At 32.3% G+C, this 17753-nt stretch overlaps 2 protein-coding genes and 5 non-coding genes across 7 annotated transcripts; all 7 read right to left on the bottom strand.

Moving 5' to 3' along the window:
- Positions 1–6682: 6682 nt before the first annotated feature.
- On the bottom strand, positions 6683–9489 carry LOC108324103 (40S ribosomal protein S5). Its single transcript, XM_017556929.2, has 5 exons — positions 9332–9489; positions 9155–9249; positions 8683–8954; positions 7050–7253; positions 6683–6974 (listed from the first exon to the last, which is right to left on the bottom strand). The coding sequence occupies exons 2-5, from the start codon at positions 9245–9247 to the stop codon at positions 6920–6922; spliced, it is 624 nt and encodes a 207-aa protein (XP_017412418.1). The 5' UTR covers positions 9248–9249; positions 9332–9489; the 3' UTR covers positions 6683–6919.
- LOC128196070 (small nucleolar RNA Z102/R77) lies at positions 7511–7593 on the bottom strand. The gene has a single exon (XR_008248170.1). It is a non-coding gene; the product is annotated as a small nucleolar RNA Z102/R77 (small nucleolar RNA).
- LOC128196071 (small nucleolar RNA Z102/R77) lies at positions 7727–7807 on the bottom strand. The gene has a single exon (XR_008248171.1). It is a non-coding gene; the product is annotated as a small nucleolar RNA Z102/R77 (small nucleolar RNA).
- On the bottom strand, positions 8047–8129 carry LOC128196068 (small nucleolar RNA Z102/R77). Its single transcript, XR_008248168.1, has one exon. It is a non-coding gene; the product is annotated as a small nucleolar RNA Z102/R77 (small nucleolar RNA).
- On the bottom strand, positions 8339–8419 carry LOC128196072 (small nucleolar RNA Z102/R77). Its single transcript, XR_008248172.1, has one exon. It is a non-coding gene; the product is annotated as a small nucleolar RNA Z102/R77 (small nucleolar RNA).
- A 1657-nt stretch (positions 9490–11146) lies between the features above and the next one.
- Positions 11147–12789, bottom strand: LOC108324322 (40S ribosomal protein S28). Its single transcript, XM_017557251.2, has 2 exons — positions 12642–12789; positions 11147–11520 (listed from the first exon to the last, which is right to left on the bottom strand). The coding sequence occupies exon 2, from the start codon at positions 11517–11519 to the stop codon at positions 11322–11324; it is 198 nt and encodes a 65-aa protein (XP_017412740.1). The 5' UTR covers position 11520; positions 12642–12789; the 3' UTR covers positions 11147–11321.
- Positions 11813–11895, bottom strand: LOC128196069 (small nucleolar RNA Z102/R77). Its single transcript, XR_008248169.1, has one exon. It is a non-coding gene; the product is annotated as a small nucleolar RNA Z102/R77 (small nucleolar RNA).
- Positions 12790–17753: the final 4964 nt, after the last annotated feature.

The following is a 17753-nucleotide window of genomic DNA, read 5'->3' as shown; positions in this document are numbered from 1 at the left end:
GTGCATTCAATCTAACTTATCTACCACTCACCGTGAACCTGTATTTATAGTTTTCGCTATGAGCTTTGGGATTAGTGAAAGGTTAATCATGGCCCAATCAGCCCAATAGCTCCTAATTCCTACTTACCTCTAAACCAGGTCAATTTACTTGAGCCACAGTGATTAGTGATTTGGCCGGTCAGTGTGATATGGGCGTCCGCCCAAGTGATACGGGCGTTCGTCTTTCCTATGGACGACTCGGGCACTACATTGGGCGGACGATCCTCTACGCAGTCGCCCGGCACTTCGTTGGGCGGACGATCTTCTATGCGGTCGCCCGGCACTTCGTTGGGCGGACGATCTTCTATGCGGTCGCCCAGCACTTCGTTGGGCGGACGATCTTCTATGCGGTCGCCCGGCACTTCGTTGGGCGGACGATATTCTATGCGGTCGCCCGGCACTTCGTTGGGCGGGCGATCTTCTATGCGGTCGCCCGGCACTTCGTTGGGCGGACGATCTTCTATGCGGTCGCCCGGCACTTCGTTGGGCGGACGATCTTCTATGCGGTCGCCCGGCACTTCGTGATACCAAACGTTCGTCTCTCGGCGTCATCCTGTAGAACAGTTTTTGTGAGCATGGAGAGTGCGGCGCTGTCTCGTGGTGATGGAATTCCTTGTAAGTTCTTCAAAGTTTCTCTTAGAGACAGGGGTTCTACCCAGGTGGTCGGCGTAGGCATCGGGACGGTCGGACGACCTCATTAGTGGGCGTCCATACGTGCGACGCCGGACATTAGCTGGTGTAGGAGAGTTTGTACGGTCTAAGTTCAATCCGTACCTACTTGGGCGGACAAGACTTGGGCGGTCGAGCATTCGTCTGTGGCGGGTGTGACATGGGCGTCCTTTGGGCGGCGTCCGTCGCCTCACGGGCGTCCTTCGTACGGCGCCCGGCTCTCCCTGGTACAGTATATATTGTTGAAAAAAAAAGAACCTGTAATTGTTGTAATTAAAATTATATATTCTTAATTTTAATAGTTCATATATATATATATATATATATATATATATATATATATATATATATATATATATATATATATATATATATTTATTGATTACAATTTACAAGTGTAATATTGGTATACTTAAAATTATTATCTTTGGCACGTGAAAACACATTTATTACTGTGTTTACTTTTTCTTTTAATAATTATTGACAGTAAAATTGCTATTATTATTATAAGGGTTAAATATGTTTTTTAGTCCTTAATCTATCAAGTAAATTTGCTTTTAGTCCCCCTTTCAAAGTAAGGTACATTTTAGTCCTCCTATTTTAGGAAATCTTGATTTTTCGTCCTCCAAAACTAACAACGTTAAAAAGAAACTGAGTTGGCTAACGGTGAAGTGTCATGTCATTTTTTTTTCTGACCTGAGTAAATCTTCCCAACTTTTTTGCCACGTCAATCTTTCCCGTCGTCAATGCCACACTGCCAACACAATGTCGCGCCGACCAGCCACCATGTCGCCGTGAAACTGCCGCTGCAGAAACCCTAGTTGTAGCCATCCTCCATCACGCACCTCCACCATCAACACCCAAACGCAAGCAACCTCATCGCGCCACCACCCAACCCGAGTAATGCCATTACGAGTTCAATCTCTCTGCCACCACTCTCCTTTTGTCATCCTCTGCAAGCTGCATCGGACCACCACCATGAGCAACCATTCACCGCTGTCGCGAGCCTCCACAGCATAACCATCAGAATAGCAAAACACCCAATCCTCTAGGAAACCTACACCGTGAGACTTTTCTTACGCCCCAAGCAACATCGTCGAACATCCAAACGGCGAAGCTCCTCCTAACCTGCAAGACAAAACCCAGAAAACGCAACAGCCCAAAAAACCCTAAATCAAACCCAGAAACTCGGAAAATTTCTTCTTAATTACGTTTTGGACTAACAAAATCAACAAAATCATGACCCAAATCAACAAAATCTGAAATTGGGGGTCATCGGTGGAAATGGAGATCGAAGCCTCGAGATTTGAGCGAGTTGAAGAAAAGAGAGTGTGAGGATTTGACAACGAAGTCATCGAGCAAAACGAGAACGCGCCGATCTGAGGGTCGCTCTAGGGTGAAGGAAGTGCATAAAAGATCGTGAGGGCCGAAGCGGTGGGGGTCAAAGCGGTGGGAAAGGAAGGGGGAGAAAAGTGAAGTGAGGGTTGGCGTGGGAGGTGATCAGGAATTAGATATCGGAGGTGTCGCGGAGTTCCCGGAAGAACTGCCAACAGTGGCTGCAGGGGGCGGCGGATATCGCGAAGGAGTCCAGACGGGTCTTGCCGTGGAGGGCCAGGTTGGAGAGGAGGAACTGCTTGGAGACGGAGTCGAGACGACACCAGTGAGGGAGGGAGATTGACTCAGAAAAAAAAAAAGTGACGTGGCATTCCACCGTTAGCCAACTCGGCTTTTTTTTAACGCAGTTGAATTTGGAGAACGAAACATTATGGTTTCTTAAAGGACGAGGACTAAAATGTACCTTACTTTGAAAGAGGGACTAAAAGCAAATTCACTTGATAGATTAAGGACTAAAAACATATTTAACCCTTATTATAATTATAAAATTAAATATAAATAATTTTCAGCATATGATTGGATTAAATTAGATAAACGGTTGGATAAATAAAAGTGAGGAAAATGGATAACTACGGTTGAGTTTGGACAATGAATTAGAACTTTATATATATCCGACTCGACTCCAATTTATATTTTAATATCTATAAATTTGTATATTTTTTTAAAGATTTAACACCTATTTTATTTTCTAATTTTTTCTATTTTGTTTAAGGTGGTTTTTGACTTTTTTCGATGTTTAAATTTATCCCAATTTTTGTATTTTTTTTGTTTAATTTGGTTATTTTCAATGCATCTAAATGGTTAACGACATAGTCTTCACATAAACTATCAACAAATGATGCAATCCCTTTTTTTCTCATGTGGCTACCCATGGTGGTGATGTGATTAGAGTTTACTGGTTCGCGATTTGGCTTCCCAAAACGGCGTAAAGGTGGAGTTCTCGTTGTTGTGATTTGATTCGAAGTCTCTGGTTCCATTTGAGGCTTGTGTTTGCGGGTGGTTGATGTGAGGGTGGTTCCATTTGAGGCTTGTGTTTGCGAGTGGTTGATGTGATGGTTTCGTGATTCTTGATGCTTCCATAGTTGATCGTGATGATGATTCACGAGTTGGGCTTCGTGGCTGTGCAAATCTATAGTGGTTGAACAAACATAGAGTCTTGTCGTGGTTGATTCGATTTGTAGTGGTGGAGATGTTGGGTTTCATTTGTAATTGATGGTCTCTGGCTTTCTAGTTTGTAGGTTCTAACTCGTAATGAGACTTTGTATGCAAGAGGCATGAAATGGATTGTTAAGGTTTCGTTGTGGCTTTTCTTGGTGGTGTGAGGATGTAGTGACTAAAAGAGGTTTTTGCGGTGGTTCGTGGTAGCCCTATTGGTGGCTTTGCGTTTGGTTTGGATGGTTGGCCATGGAGGTTTTCGCGGTTTGGTACACGATTAAGGGTTTTTTCGCAGGTTGCTCATGAGGTTGTAGATCTGCAATTACAGATAAATATGTTGGTTGTCTCGCGATAATGGTACGAGAAAGGAGATGACAGTGCATTGCGGCATGTAGTGGCGAGAAGGGAGAATTTAGTGATGTGTGATGTGGCAATGATGGAGTCGAGGATTTTAGGAAAAACATGAGATGATGTAATAGTAAGGTCATTCACTAATAACTCATGTGGACACTTTGTCATTAATGTTTTAGACGCCGTAAGTCAAAATGACCAAATTAAACAAAAATTATGACCAATTTGAGCACCGGAAAAAGTTAAGAACTACTTTGAACAAAACTTACAAAAATAAAGACCAAAATAAGTATTAAGTCATTTTTTTAATTTTAAATTTTACTTTTAATATAATATTACTTTATTAGAATTTAGTAGTAATTTATATAAAATATAATAATCATTATTAAAATTATACAAGTAATCTTGATAAAAATAATATTTTTTATTAAAAAAATTAGTTTAGTATAAATTTAATCTAAAAAATTTAATAGAATTAACCTGCAACTCAAACCATCTGAATCTAATTAAGCTGATAAATTAAATGGTTAAATATAATTTTTAAAATATTAAAATTAAATTATATTAAGCCTAAATTTGATCCTGACCAATGTTCACCCTGAGTATGCCATCTTAAAACTACAGAAGAATAGTATGTAGGTATATTTATTTCCTTGCCAAGTTTGTATGTTGTTTGGAAGTATGTAACTGTTCAAGATATTCAATTTCTGATTTTCGATAAACCCTTTAAACTATTGATAAATCCATGACCCAAAAATAATAATCACATGAGAAGGGTTACTCCTTACACTATCCTATATTGCTCCCTGTACCATCACATTTTTTTAAATTCTAAAACTATCTTTTATATTTTAAAATATCCTACACCCTTACCTCTATATTAAAACGGATGTGTCACATGTGGCAACATCCGTAAAGTTTTTTTTTTAAGTTTTTAGTTTTTTAATTTATTATATTTTAAATTAATATATAAATATTATTTAATTTTTTAAAATTATTACTTAATTATTTATAAATTAATTTTATTTAATAAAATAATTATTATTAATTTAGTTTATGTATTATTATTTAAATAATAATTAAAAAAAATTAAAAAATCTATTAAACGGATGTGACCACATTCATTGAAAATTTCTTTTTTTTATATATAAACAATAAACTAAAATATAAAATATATAACGGATGTAGACATGCGTTTTATAACAAGGGCAAAATAGGTATGGGGTGGTGCAGAGAGCACGAGGTGGTGGTGGAGAGAGAAACACTCTAATCACATTTAGCCATTGCTTTTGTACAACAAGAAATTTCAATAAACACAACATCCACTTAGAAAAAAACATGTGGCTGGCTATGTTGACTTAGTAGTGTTATCAAATTCAAATACAATAAATTTCATCTTATCTCATTTCAAATTATTTTATTTTTCAAGTGATTTATTTGAATAAGGTAATTTAAAATTAGTTAATTTTAATTGTCTTTTTTAAATAAAATATTTTAATTATTCCTAAAATAAAAAATAAATAAATATTCAATAATTGTTAAAAATTAAAAATATTAATAATATTTTGTAATTTATCTTGATTGGTGTTATTTTTTTGTCAAAGTTATTCAAAAAGTTTATATTTAATATTTTTGTAAAACTTTTAATAAATTTCTATTAAATGTTATATTATTTTCAAGTTATGAAATACTAAAATAAATCATGCCCAATGCCTAAGAAAGATAATACTAAGTTAAATTCATATAATATTAAAACAAGTTAACATAGGTCAATGTAAAGTTAACTTACCTTGAGTCTAAGTTGAATTGAGTTAGTTTAGATCCAAGTTGCACCAAGTAGATCCTAATTTCAATTAAGTCGAGTTGTCCTAAACCCAATCAAGCTGAGTTTTTTTAATTCCAACTTGAAACAAATCAACTTGGGTTCAAGTCAAGCCATGTAAACAATTACTTAGGTTCAACCAAGTTAACTCATGTCAAATCGAGTTAGCTCTTGATTAAGCTAACTCAACACCAACCAAAATTGAGTATTATTGGTAAAAGCCCACGAACCAAGTGAGCACTTTCCACATTGAATTAAGTCAAGGCAAATCTACGGTTATTTGTGTCATACTTCATGTCAAGACTAGTTTTGACTTATAATCAAGACAATGTAAAGTCAGGTTAATCCGATTCAACCACAACATGCAAGTTGAGTCAAATCACTCCAAAACTAAGTTTACTTGAGTCAGAATGAGGTACATTTTATCTAAGTTGAGTCTTTCCAATTCACTAAAATTAGATTAGAATTATGTGAGTTTAAATTCGAATCAAACATAATTTGATCATGACTGTCTAAAGACAAGTTTATATCAAACTGAATCAACTTTAACTCAAATCAAACTAAGTCAATACAGATTCAAATTAAGGTAATCTTTATAATTCAAGTCTAAGTCAATATAATGATATTAAGGCAAGTTAGGTTAAAATTCTATCGTCCAATTTAATAAAATCCAAATGAAACTAAGACAAATTGCAAATGAGATTAGAACAAATAGGTCAAATTCAATTTACACCCTTATTAAACTATTAGATCTATGGAACCAAATTCGATACAACCTAACACACCAAAATAATAGATAGGAAACATAAAGAATTTCAAATAAAATAATAGAAATTTAATTTACTTTAAAATTCCTTATAAAATATAATTAGATTATCAACTTGAAATACCTTAAATAATCACACTACTAAGTTTCTAATACATGAAAAGGACCCTGAAAAAAACACCAAACAAATTATATATTAAATATTTTATTTGTATCTATATATCAATATATAAATATAAATGACTTTTCTATTATGAAAAATCATAACCCTGTATTTCAACTTCAATTCCGGTTAATCTTACTTTCGAGTAGCTTGTTTGATATTCAGCATCATTACATTTAGTCCTTGCCAAAGAGGACAGTTAAATTAACAACTGCATTTCTTTAAACTACAGTTCTTAAAATTGGACGATGACTTTAGAATTATATTTTATGACGCCTTTACCGTGACTCATGTAATCAGTCTTTGATTTTAACAAAAAATAGAACACGGGAAACGGAGATCATATTCCCATTTAAATCATCACAATAATTCAAAAACCATGCTAGTACTAATATGAATTTAAGTCCAAGAATCAAAATCCTTCGTTTAAATTCTTCCTTAAAAGGAACTAAAAATAAACTAAAGCCAAAGAAAGTATTACACAATAATCGAAACTGTGATAAATGAAGTACAAAGATCGAATCAAAATCTTTCTGGTACAATACATGCTTCGAACTGCTTAACGATTAGCCTTGGCAACTCTTTCAATTTCATCTTTTTTCTTGATGGCGTAACTGAAATAAAGCAGTAACAGGGATTATAATTAAATACGATAATGCAGTCTTCACTTAATCACTGAAAAATTATACCTGTTGGATGAACCTTTTGCGGCATTAATAAGTTCATCAGCCAAACATTCAGCAATTGTCTTGATGTTTCTAAAAGCAGCTTCCCGTGCACCTGTTGTTAGAAGATAGATGGCCTGATTAACACGTCGAAGGGGTGAGATATCAACGGCTTGTCTCCTCACCACTCCAGCAGATCCAATTCTAGTAGCATCTTCACGGGGACCACTGGTAAAACAATAGCAAATAAATAACTACAATACAATCAACATAATATTTAATCCTTTACAGTACCAAGAACAGAAGATTATTCCATTAAAAAAAATATCGCACATTAAGAGGCTACTTAAAATGCAATTTAAAAAATAATGTCGCAAGAGAACATAAATATCTAAGCAAAACAAATTAAATAACAAGTCAGTCCCCTGAGGTAATGACGCACACTTCTTTATAAAGTGAAATCAACCATAAATATCAACATAGGAGAATGATCAGATAGAGCTAATACAATAGCGCCATCATCCTGGCAATCAAACCAATAGGGAAATAAATAATCGTCATGTCATTCTCCACATGTTCCACCATTGACCTTTCACCCCGAAAAATATAAGTCAACCAAAAACCGTCGATTAACTTTTTCCTGAGTTGGTAAATAACTAAAGCATCCTCGTATAGATTAAATGCCCTAAACCAATATAGGAGAATGATCAGATAGAGCTAATACTTTTGCCATCATACTGGCAATCAAACCAATAGGGAAACAACTAATCGTCATGTCATTCTCCATGTGCTACATCATTGATCTATCATCCCTAAAAATGTAACTAAACAACGAAAATTGCATTTCCTAACTCCAGAAGATGTAAAAGCGCCATGAAAAACAAGTAAAATAATTAAATCACCCATGAAGTCACTATGAGAAGTGATTATCTTACTTTCAAATACTATATAAATATAAAAAATAGTTTTAGGACAACCCAAATGCACACAATTCATAAGTCTATTCTAATTTATTTAAGGAGAATGATCAGATAGAGCTAATACAAAAGTGCCATCATACAGGCAATCAAACCAATAGGGAAATAAATGATCATCATGTCATTCTCCAACTCTCAACAATGATCCCTAAAATTAGGTAGCCCTACTAATTAACTTTGGATGTCCTTTACGCGTAGTATAACTGGCCATTGTACCACTTCAAGGGAAAAAACAATGTTTACATGCTCTGACATTAACACATACTTAATATCTCTTTTCCCAGCCAAAATATTTTATCACGCACAGATAGTAATAAGTAACAAATATATTGACGAGAATGGTCAGATAGAGCTAATACAAAACGCCATCATTGAGGCAATCAAACCAATAGGGAATTCATAATCATCATTCCATTCTCCGAATCCATATACTGGAGCCAAAACACATTAAAAATATTTAAAAGACACTAACTTACCCCAATATATCAAACTTAAAATTTTATGATCACAAACTTTTTCTTAAATTCCTACAAACAAATTTACAATAGGCGAATATATATGTTAACGTGTTTCCAGTTTCATCGCATACAACAAGTGGTCAGTATCACAGCGACATATACACATTAAAACTCAGTAGAACATAAAAACATCACAAAATCGTTTTCAATACTAGAACATACCTATTGATGACGGCATCAACAATGACTTGAATTGGATTCTGGTCAGTGAGCAAGTGAATGATTTCCATGGCATGCTTGATAATCCTAACAGCCAAGAGCTTCTTTCCGTTGTTTCTTCCGTGCATCATAAGAGAGTTAGTAAGCCTCTCCACAATGGGGCACTGCGCTTTCCTGAACCGCTTCACCGAGTACCTACCGGATGTGTGAGGAACATAAGTGGCATGCTTGGACGACACCACTCCGATATAATCAGCCAGCGAAATATCGTTAACCTAATAACATAAAATTCCCAAGATAAATTAAAAAAAACTTTTAATAAGTTTAATATCAGAGTAATACCACCAACCTAATTAGAAAAAAAAATCTCAATAAATAAACTACATTGATACACATTTCAATAAATTTCATGAAAAATCGTGTAATTTTAGAATATAACAAGATTAATAGGTAGGTCATAGAAAGAGATAAGTACCTGAATGTCTTCGAAGCTCCAGCGGTTGAACAGTTTGACATCTAGTTGGGTGGGATCCGCAACGACGCCAGCTTCGGTGACGACGTCCGCCATGGCTGCAGAAGAAAATGAAAAGAGGAAGTTAGCGAAGAGAAGAATGAGAGGAAGAGAAGCAGAAAGAAATGTGAGAGAACAAACTCGTTTGTATTGGCGAGGCACAGAGGGTGCAGAGAGTGGAGTGGCGGAAGAAGCTGCAAGTCCAATTGCAACGACACAAACCCTAGGTTTATCGAATTGACATTTGGGTATTTATAGTGATCGAAAACCCTAAGTTGAACGGTTAGGCCCGGCCCATTGAAGTTTGGGTATTTCTATTCGACTGTGGATTTGAGCCTTGGTGGTTTGCATAGGGGCAGCTTCTTCCTGCACCCTATCATTTTCTTCCTCCAACCTATTACTTCCGAAATATTTTCTGGAATACAATAAATAATTCCGAATTTTTTTCTCCGGAAGCTAATCAACCCCTCTTTTTATAGAAAGCATTTTGATGGGGTGGGAGTGGAAATTTGATCAGCTGCAGAAAGTAATGGCCTTGTGTAGGATGTGTTTGTTTTTGTTTTCATAATATGGAGAGATGAGGTGAAAACACTGTATAATACGAAAAAGTGTAGTTATATTCTGTATCAACTTCAGAAAATTGATTTTTTTTTTCTTTTCTCCCTGGCCATACAACAGAATCAGCTTATTAGAGTAGATAGGTTCATTTGTTGTTTTGATAAGATTGTATAAAACAAAAATTTGGTTCCTAAGTTAATCAACACATTTACTTTTTTATTTGAGAACAAATTCGTTTTGGTGAGACTAAAGGGTTCATCAATCTTGGGAAAGATGAATAGTCTTGTTAAGGTAGTTTTGAAAAGTTTGATTTGTACAGAGAACTTGTCTTTTAAAAACATGCAATCCAAAGGAAAGAAAAAACGTTTTTGCTTAGTGCATGTGCATGTCTTAGACACTTATATTTTAGAACTTGGTATACCTACCTTCTCTGTTATTCACAATCCATCAATTCATTAAATCTGCACATTGAAAGATATTATAACACAAACCATCTTTGTTATCATACAAATTTTATAGCATTAAACTTGTCATATCATATTGTTTTAGTTCCAACACCTATTCACATCTAGAGAACTTTTGGTAAAGAACAAATTGGAACAGCCCTTGGTGTGAAAACAAAAGAAAACTTGAAAAGTAGCATCTAAGATTGTCACTTTTTTTATTACATTTAACATGACCATTATTCACCATGCCAAAAGCTTTAATCCTTAGGAGATAAATAACATCCTAACTCAGACACTGAACTTCTCCCATATGTCATTGGCCTTTGATCATTTCATTTCACAGTCGTTGCTGCTTCCGGATTTTTTCATTTCTTAATTTTAAAGTATTCCCTCACTAATTGGTGATTCCAAGTGATTCCAAATTTCAATGCCATTGCAAGTTTGAATGATAATTGTTGGGCAGAAGAGGTTGCCTCAAAATTAAGACCTTGTTTTTTTTTGAGAGAATTTAAAAGGATTTGAAAATAAATTTTTGTTCTTTTGAGTAGATTTGAAAAAATTTGAGAAAATTTAAAGATAAATTTTTTTGTCGTTTATTTGACTGAATTTAGAAATAAATGAGAATAAATTTAGAAATAAAATTTATGAAAATTAGTATAGAATTGTATTGACGTGACAATTTAAAAAAAAATTATTTTTAAATTCACTCTCATTTACCTCTAAATTCACTCAAATAAACGATAAAAAAATTTATCTTCAAATCCACTCAAAAGAACAAGACCTAAAAGTACAAATCTAACTAGAAACAAATTCGGGGGACAATCTAATCTCAAAGCATGATGCTTCTTTGAAATAGGAAACCAAGAATATTTTAGACACCAAGAATGCCCAAAAATTATATTGGATTGATCACATCCATTGTAAAAGGGAACATAAAAGGAGAAGCAGTACATAAAACCAAAATCACAATTTTACTCAAAACTCTGCCAGCTCAATAACGTAAAAATAGAGTCACGGTGCAAGTATAATAATAACAGATCCAGGACAATAAAATATTGCATTGCTAACTACCACCAAAAAACAGCATTGTTTCACTTGAACACTGAATCAAACAATCAAAAGACTCTCTAACGCAATCTCCTTGCTTCTCTCTCAGACTCGAGAAGGGTGAGAATGTCTCCTTCTCTCACTGGTCCCTTCACATTCCTCATGATATGACGGTTCTGATCATCCAAAAACTTCACTCTAACCTGAGTCACCTGCCCTCTGGACCCAGTTCGGCCCATAACCTTCACAACAATCGCATGCTTCACCTGGGATTCCATTCTGCTTAAATATAAGCAATGTTTACAAGGATGTAGTTAGTAAGGACTGCATACCAAACAACTGATAGTACATTTGTAGGGAAAAGAGGGAAACACAAAGCAACACAGTCATTATATAGAATCATGAATTAAACATCAAATTTTAACAAATGCAGCGAAAACCAAAAGTGAAATACTAACAGGACACAATTCAGCAACTACTACTCAATGGTTTGTCAGATAAACCGTTTGTTCAAAATGACGTCGTACACTGTATATAAACCAACCATGAACGTATTTCATCTTGTTATGGAGAATGATCAGATAGAGCTAATACATGAGTGCCATCATCCAGGCAATCAAACCAATAGGGAAACAATTAATCATCATATCGTTCTCCAACTTAACATCGTTCTATCTCCTAAACCCTAATCCACTGAAAATATATAAATTCCATAGCATTACATGAAAAACATGTGCATTATCATTAACAGAGCAAACAGCTTGATTTTAATTCCAAGTCTAACACCGTGAATCGAACATAAAAATATAGAGCCGATTTAAATAAATTTCTTTACTCCGACTCCTACAAGAAAATATTAAAAAAATCAAGGTAGTAGAGTTTCAAAAATAGTCCCGCAAATTAAAGACAATTATATTTTCTTTAAATTGGTGATGAAGGATATTTTTCTAAATCAACTCAAACTAAAATGAATTAGTGCTCACTGGGTAATGCGGCAAATTTATCATCAAAACCAACACAACCCACACCGTCATAAACCACTACCAAAATGAAAATCATTAGGATCATGAACAACAATCCAAATCACAGTATTAAGATAAAATACACTATTGCGGCAAATAACCCAAAATAAAACATAAACTAAATTCAGTTACACACACGCATATATATATATATATATAAAGCAAACCATAAGCGGGATCAACACAATCACCAGAAGTACAATCAGAGTCATAAAATGCAGAGGAACAAACATATAATTCAAAGAAAACCCAGAAGAAAAGAGCATAAAAATTTGGGCAAATAGAACCAGAAAATCATTAACCTTCAACAAATCAAATTTATAATGAACAAAAGCAACGTTGAAATTCAATGCAGAATTCAGAAACACCAATGGGTACCTGATATTAAGAAAGAAAGGGGAAGAGGCTAGGGTAGCAGCCGCAGCTTTCACTTCAAACTCGCACAGAAGAACAGAAGAAACAAACCCTAGGTATTGAAATTTATAGGAACACCAAATTAGTTGTTAATGACAATTTTATCCATGGAATATCATGTAGGTACATAAAATGAGTGGACCTTATTGGAAATTGCTATGTTCAATTTTAAACATTGTATCAATTTGTTGTTATATTATTTAAAAATTACCAATACATAATATATAATACAGTAAATAATAAATATTTGTAAATTAGATTTAACTATTGATTGTATTCTTGTACATGTAAAAATCATAATCTTCAACTAAATTTTAGACATATATTATTTAGTTAAATATTTCTATAATTAAGTATGTGTTTATATATATATATATATATATATATATATATATAAAATAAGAAAATTAAAAAGTCAACTTGCTCTCTGATGAGGTATCTAACTATGAGGATCATTTTGTTAAAGAAACTTATTTTTGTACTTTTACTGTTTAAATTCTCTATGTTCATATTTGTAATTATTGTTTACATTTTTCTTGTGTATAAAATTAATTAATAAACAAATAAAAGAATTAAAAATTCTTATTTATTTATTTATGTATATATAATATTCACTAATAAATTCAAACTACGAAAGTAATTAAAATTAAGAAAATTCTTATTATTATTAATTATTTGAATCATAATTTTTAAACATCTTAAAAAAAATTCTCCATTATATTTATAATAAAATTTAGGTTAAAACTCTTTAGTTCTCTCTATTTATGTGAGTTTTTTTTCAGTTTGATCTCCCTTCTTGTTAAAATCTCCAATAGAGTCATTATAAGTGCTAATTTGAATTAATTGAGCCCCTGCCGTTAAATTTTATTAACGGGGTTAAGTTTGTGCACATATGGGAGGTTGATGTGTCTAATTTTTTAAGACGTGGCATGGTGAGAGTTGAAACAGTGGCACGATTCTGAGAAGTGGTTTCTTGCAGGGTTTGCGTCACGATCTATGGAGAAGAAGTTCTTGGTGGTTACGGCGCTTCTGGCTTTTCTGGATCTGTAAGTGAAGGTGGCACGATGTAGGCTGATGCGATTCTGGGTTATGCGGCAGTGATGGAGGAGAAGACTCGCGATTTCAGGGAGAGTGGCGGTTTGGTTTTTTTTTTCGTTTTTTGGATTTTGGAAATTACAGGTGAAAGAAGGAGATCGCGCGAGGAGATTCACGGTGGTGCTCTGGATGTTGTTTGGGTTTTTCAGGATTGGGTTTTTACTGGGAATATCAGCACTGTATAAGTCTATTAGATTCTTCTCAGATATCAATCTCCTTTCTTCTTCTGGCAATAAGATTGTCCAACCGCGTGTTCCTTTCCAGCTCTAAATTTCCCAGATCCATGAGGTTTTTTTGGTCATCCTCTGTCCATTTAATGACAGATTTACTTTCATCTTCTTTGCCACCTATAGCTTCTTCTTCCTCTTCTATGAACCCTAAATCCCATTTCAGAAATTCATATTTTTAAAATTTAAAAAGTTGCTAAATTCGACGTATTCAACTCTCAGTATGCCACGTTTTAAAAAATTTGTCACATCAATCTTCCACTTGTGCAAAAACTTAACCCGTTAACTAAATTTAACGGCATGAGCTCAATTGATTCAAATTAGCATCTATAAGGACTCAATTGGGGATTCTAATAAGAAGGGGATCAAATTTGGGAGAAACCCACATAAATAGGGACAACTAAAGAGTTTAAACCTAAAATTTATATTATAAAAACATTCATTTAGTAACTACAAAAGTATATTACATTATATAACATCTACTCCTATAATGTGTATCAAAACATTGAGTTACTCTACCAGTTTTCATTTTCATTGAATTTTGCAGAAAAAATAGTATTTTCTAGATAAAAATATATTTATTATTTCGAGTATGGTTCAATAACTCCACAAAATACGTTTTCAAAATTTATTCATTCTTTGCTGGTTAATTCTGATGCTTAAGTTAGTTAATTAGTCTGGACAATGATTAGAGCAAAGTTTTAAATTCACAATAAATATGATCATCTATCTCTTTCCTTTAACCTATAGTAGTTTTTGAGATGAGTTTAAGATTAGCGAAATCTTAATCACGACCCAGTCTCACTCCATTATATAGTAACTAATAAGTATTCTTAACATTGGTTTGCAGTATTCCTTAATAAATAATTTGTTGTTAAGAATAGTTGTTTGACCCTGATCGTATCTGACAGAACAACCCCGATCTTGTATTGTCCAAATCTAAAGGTTCAAAGACATGCCACCAGCCGCCTTTCTCCAACTCTATGTTCGCCTGACCATACACTACACTTATCTTATTCCTTATGCATTTTTATGGACTTTTGTTGATATGAATACATTTTGTGTATTAAATTCAATATTGCTTATATTATTAAAAGTATATATAGTGTATCAATTATTTTATAGATTCCACATTTATTAAATTAATTATATAAAAAGTTTGGTGTTTCCTGCGTGTACATACACATAAGTTTGCTATGTATTTATAACAAATTAGAAGTTGTTGTTCTTTCTTCCTGTCTTTTAAAATAGTGCTTAGAATGTACAAGATAAATGTTATAAGAAATTCTAGAAAGAAGATAAAATTTGGATGCAAATAATAAAACATTATTCTTTTTTATATATTTTAAGGCTTGATTTAAGCTTCAATAATGGTTATTAGTATTTAGAGTTTCTTTCCATGATGAATTTCCTTCTAGCTCATACTCCTTTTGTGATGGTAAATTATAAAGGTTTATTCCTAAAGTGAGTTTCCTCCATGATTCAGCTCCCAAATGTGGTGTTCAAGGTTTTTTTATTTTGAAGTTTTATTCTCGTGGTTTAAGCACCAACATGATTTTTCGATCCTTAGTTGTGAAATTCAAATTTGAATTCTAATATAAGTGTCTTTCACCACTCATGTACAATTCTAAAGCTCAAGCTGTAATTTTTCAATTCTTTCAAAAAAATGTTGCAATTCACATAAAATACATTCCACACGGATGATTCTCGATACTTCATTTTGTCATTTTTAAGTAAAAAATGGTTGATTTACTTAAGATTAACTCAATGTCATTCAATTTAAGTGTCAAAATCATGTATAAAATCAAGTAAAATAGATACTTGTCAATCTTCTCAACTTCCTTTGATGTAGTAGCATATACAATCTTCTCGAAAATGTGATCATATGGATGAAAGTAAGTACTTGTTAATCCTTTTTCTTTAAGATAATATATATGGCACATTATAGCCCTTTTGCACAATCTTCCAAATATCTATAAAGTTTAGCATAATTTATTATTTTTATTATCATAAAGAGGTGAACACATACCATATGTTTTCACTAGTAAAAATAATATAATAATATAAATACATTTATATGATAATAATATCAAAATTAATACTGTTAATCATATAAGTTAATAATAATATAATAATAATAATGTAAACATATCTATATCAATATACAAAGATAAAGGCGATTTTTTTTCTCAATATTTTTGTTTTTCAATTTCACTATTTACATACACAAATATATATATATACAATAAATAAAAGTTATAATGATCAAATATATTATTTAATGAATTATTAGAATCAATCAAGATAAAAATAATTTTATTTTTGTATCATAAAAATAATGAACTTTTATAACTTTTTTTTGTGTGTTATCTCGTCCGTCTCCTAACTTTTAGAGTCACATTTTGTTCATTTTCGTCTGAGACTTTGAAAAGTCAGAAAAAATAGAGGTTGTTTCGCCTGTAAGACTTTGAGTTTAAGCAGAATTGATACTCATAAAAACTTTTATAATTAAGGAAAATGAATGATGACTGTAAGGCTTTATGCTTAAGCAGAGTATACTTGTAAGACTTATGGAAGCAGCAAAGGAAACTAAGCATAATGTTATTTGTAAGGCTTATGGAATGAATAAGATTGAGCTCCTCTGGTAAGAAGACGGTGTTACGATGGGTGGATGACATATTGTTTGGTATCACTTTGAAGTGATATGGTTTCGTGTGAGGTTGTTTAGTATCTCTTGAAGGTGATGTGTTATGGTGTTTCATGAATGTGATGTGATTTCATGGATTTGAATGAATGATTTGAGTAGCGTAGGTGAGTGCAATAATTACTTATTATCTCATATTGTTTTCTGGTTAGTTCACATTTACATGTTTGTGTTTATGCGATGATCGTATGACTTGTGTTGTGTTATTATACATGAACAAATAATATTAGAGATGATGCTAATGCAGTTTAAAACAAGGAGACATGTGAACAAATCTTAAAAAGAATTTTCAAAATATATCTTGGACTTTAATTTATAAAGTTTTGAAAATTATTATAATTATAATTAGATTATTTGTTATCTTTCATGATTTTCATTATTTTTGTGAAATTTAAAAATCAATTTTTTAAATAATTAATTAATCAACATCTGGAAAGTGATGTTATAATAATAATAATTTTATTATTTTTTATTACCATAAAAATTGTAAACCGTGTATTTTTTTTTATACACAATAATTTCTTTTTACATTTATATATAAAGAGGATTCATTTTTTTTACATTTTTGTTTTCCAATTTTACCTTTTATATATACAAATATACACAATAAATATACATTATTTACAACAATAATTATAATAATAATTTTATTATCTTTTATTATTATAAAAAAAAGTTAAACATACACACATATGTTTTCAATAGTAATAATAATAATATAATATAAATACATTTATATGATAATAATAACACTTAATATTAATAACAATATAATTTAATAATAAAATATAATACATAAATCAATAATATTAAGACAATAATAATAATAATAATAATAATTTTTACCATAAAGATAATTTAGTCATCTTATAATTTCATTTATTAAAATAACTTTTCTTATCCAAACAAAGCATTATTAACAATTAATTAAATATCAATAGTATATATTGAAAAGTTATAATCAATAACCATTTAATTAAATTATATATTTCTATAAATAATCGTGTACATTCTTAATCATACACTTATTTCATTATTATTGTATATTCA

This window comes from Vigna angularis, chromosome 3, assembly GCF_016808095.1.
Source record: "Vigna angularis cultivar LongXiaoDou No.4 chromosome 3, ASM1680809v1, whole genome shotgun sequence".
Lineage (NCBI taxonomy): Eukaryota > Viridiplantae > Streptophyta > Magnoliopsida > Fabales > Fabaceae > Vigna > Vigna angularis.
This window is presented reverse-complemented; position numbering and strand designations above follow the sequence as displayed.

Excerpts from the sequence above, each read along its gene's own strand:
- LOC108324322 (XM_017557251.2), bottom strand. The coding sequence starts at position 11,519 with ATGGAATCCCAGGTGAAGCATGCGATTGTTGTGAAGGTTATGGGCCGA.
- LOC108324103 (XM_017556929.2), bottom strand. The coding sequence starts at position 9,247 with ATGGCGGACGTCGTCACCGAAGCTGGCGTCGTTGCGGATCCCACCCAA. Across the intron at positions 8,955-9,154 it reads GGAGCTTCGAAGACATTCAG|GTTAACGATATTTCGCTGGC; the intron begins GTACTTATCTCT and ends TTATGTTATTAG. Across the intron at positions 7,254-8,682 it reads GTTGATGCCGTCATCAATAG|TGGTCCCCGTGAAGATGCTA; the intron begins GTATGTTCTAGT and ends TTGTTTTACCAG.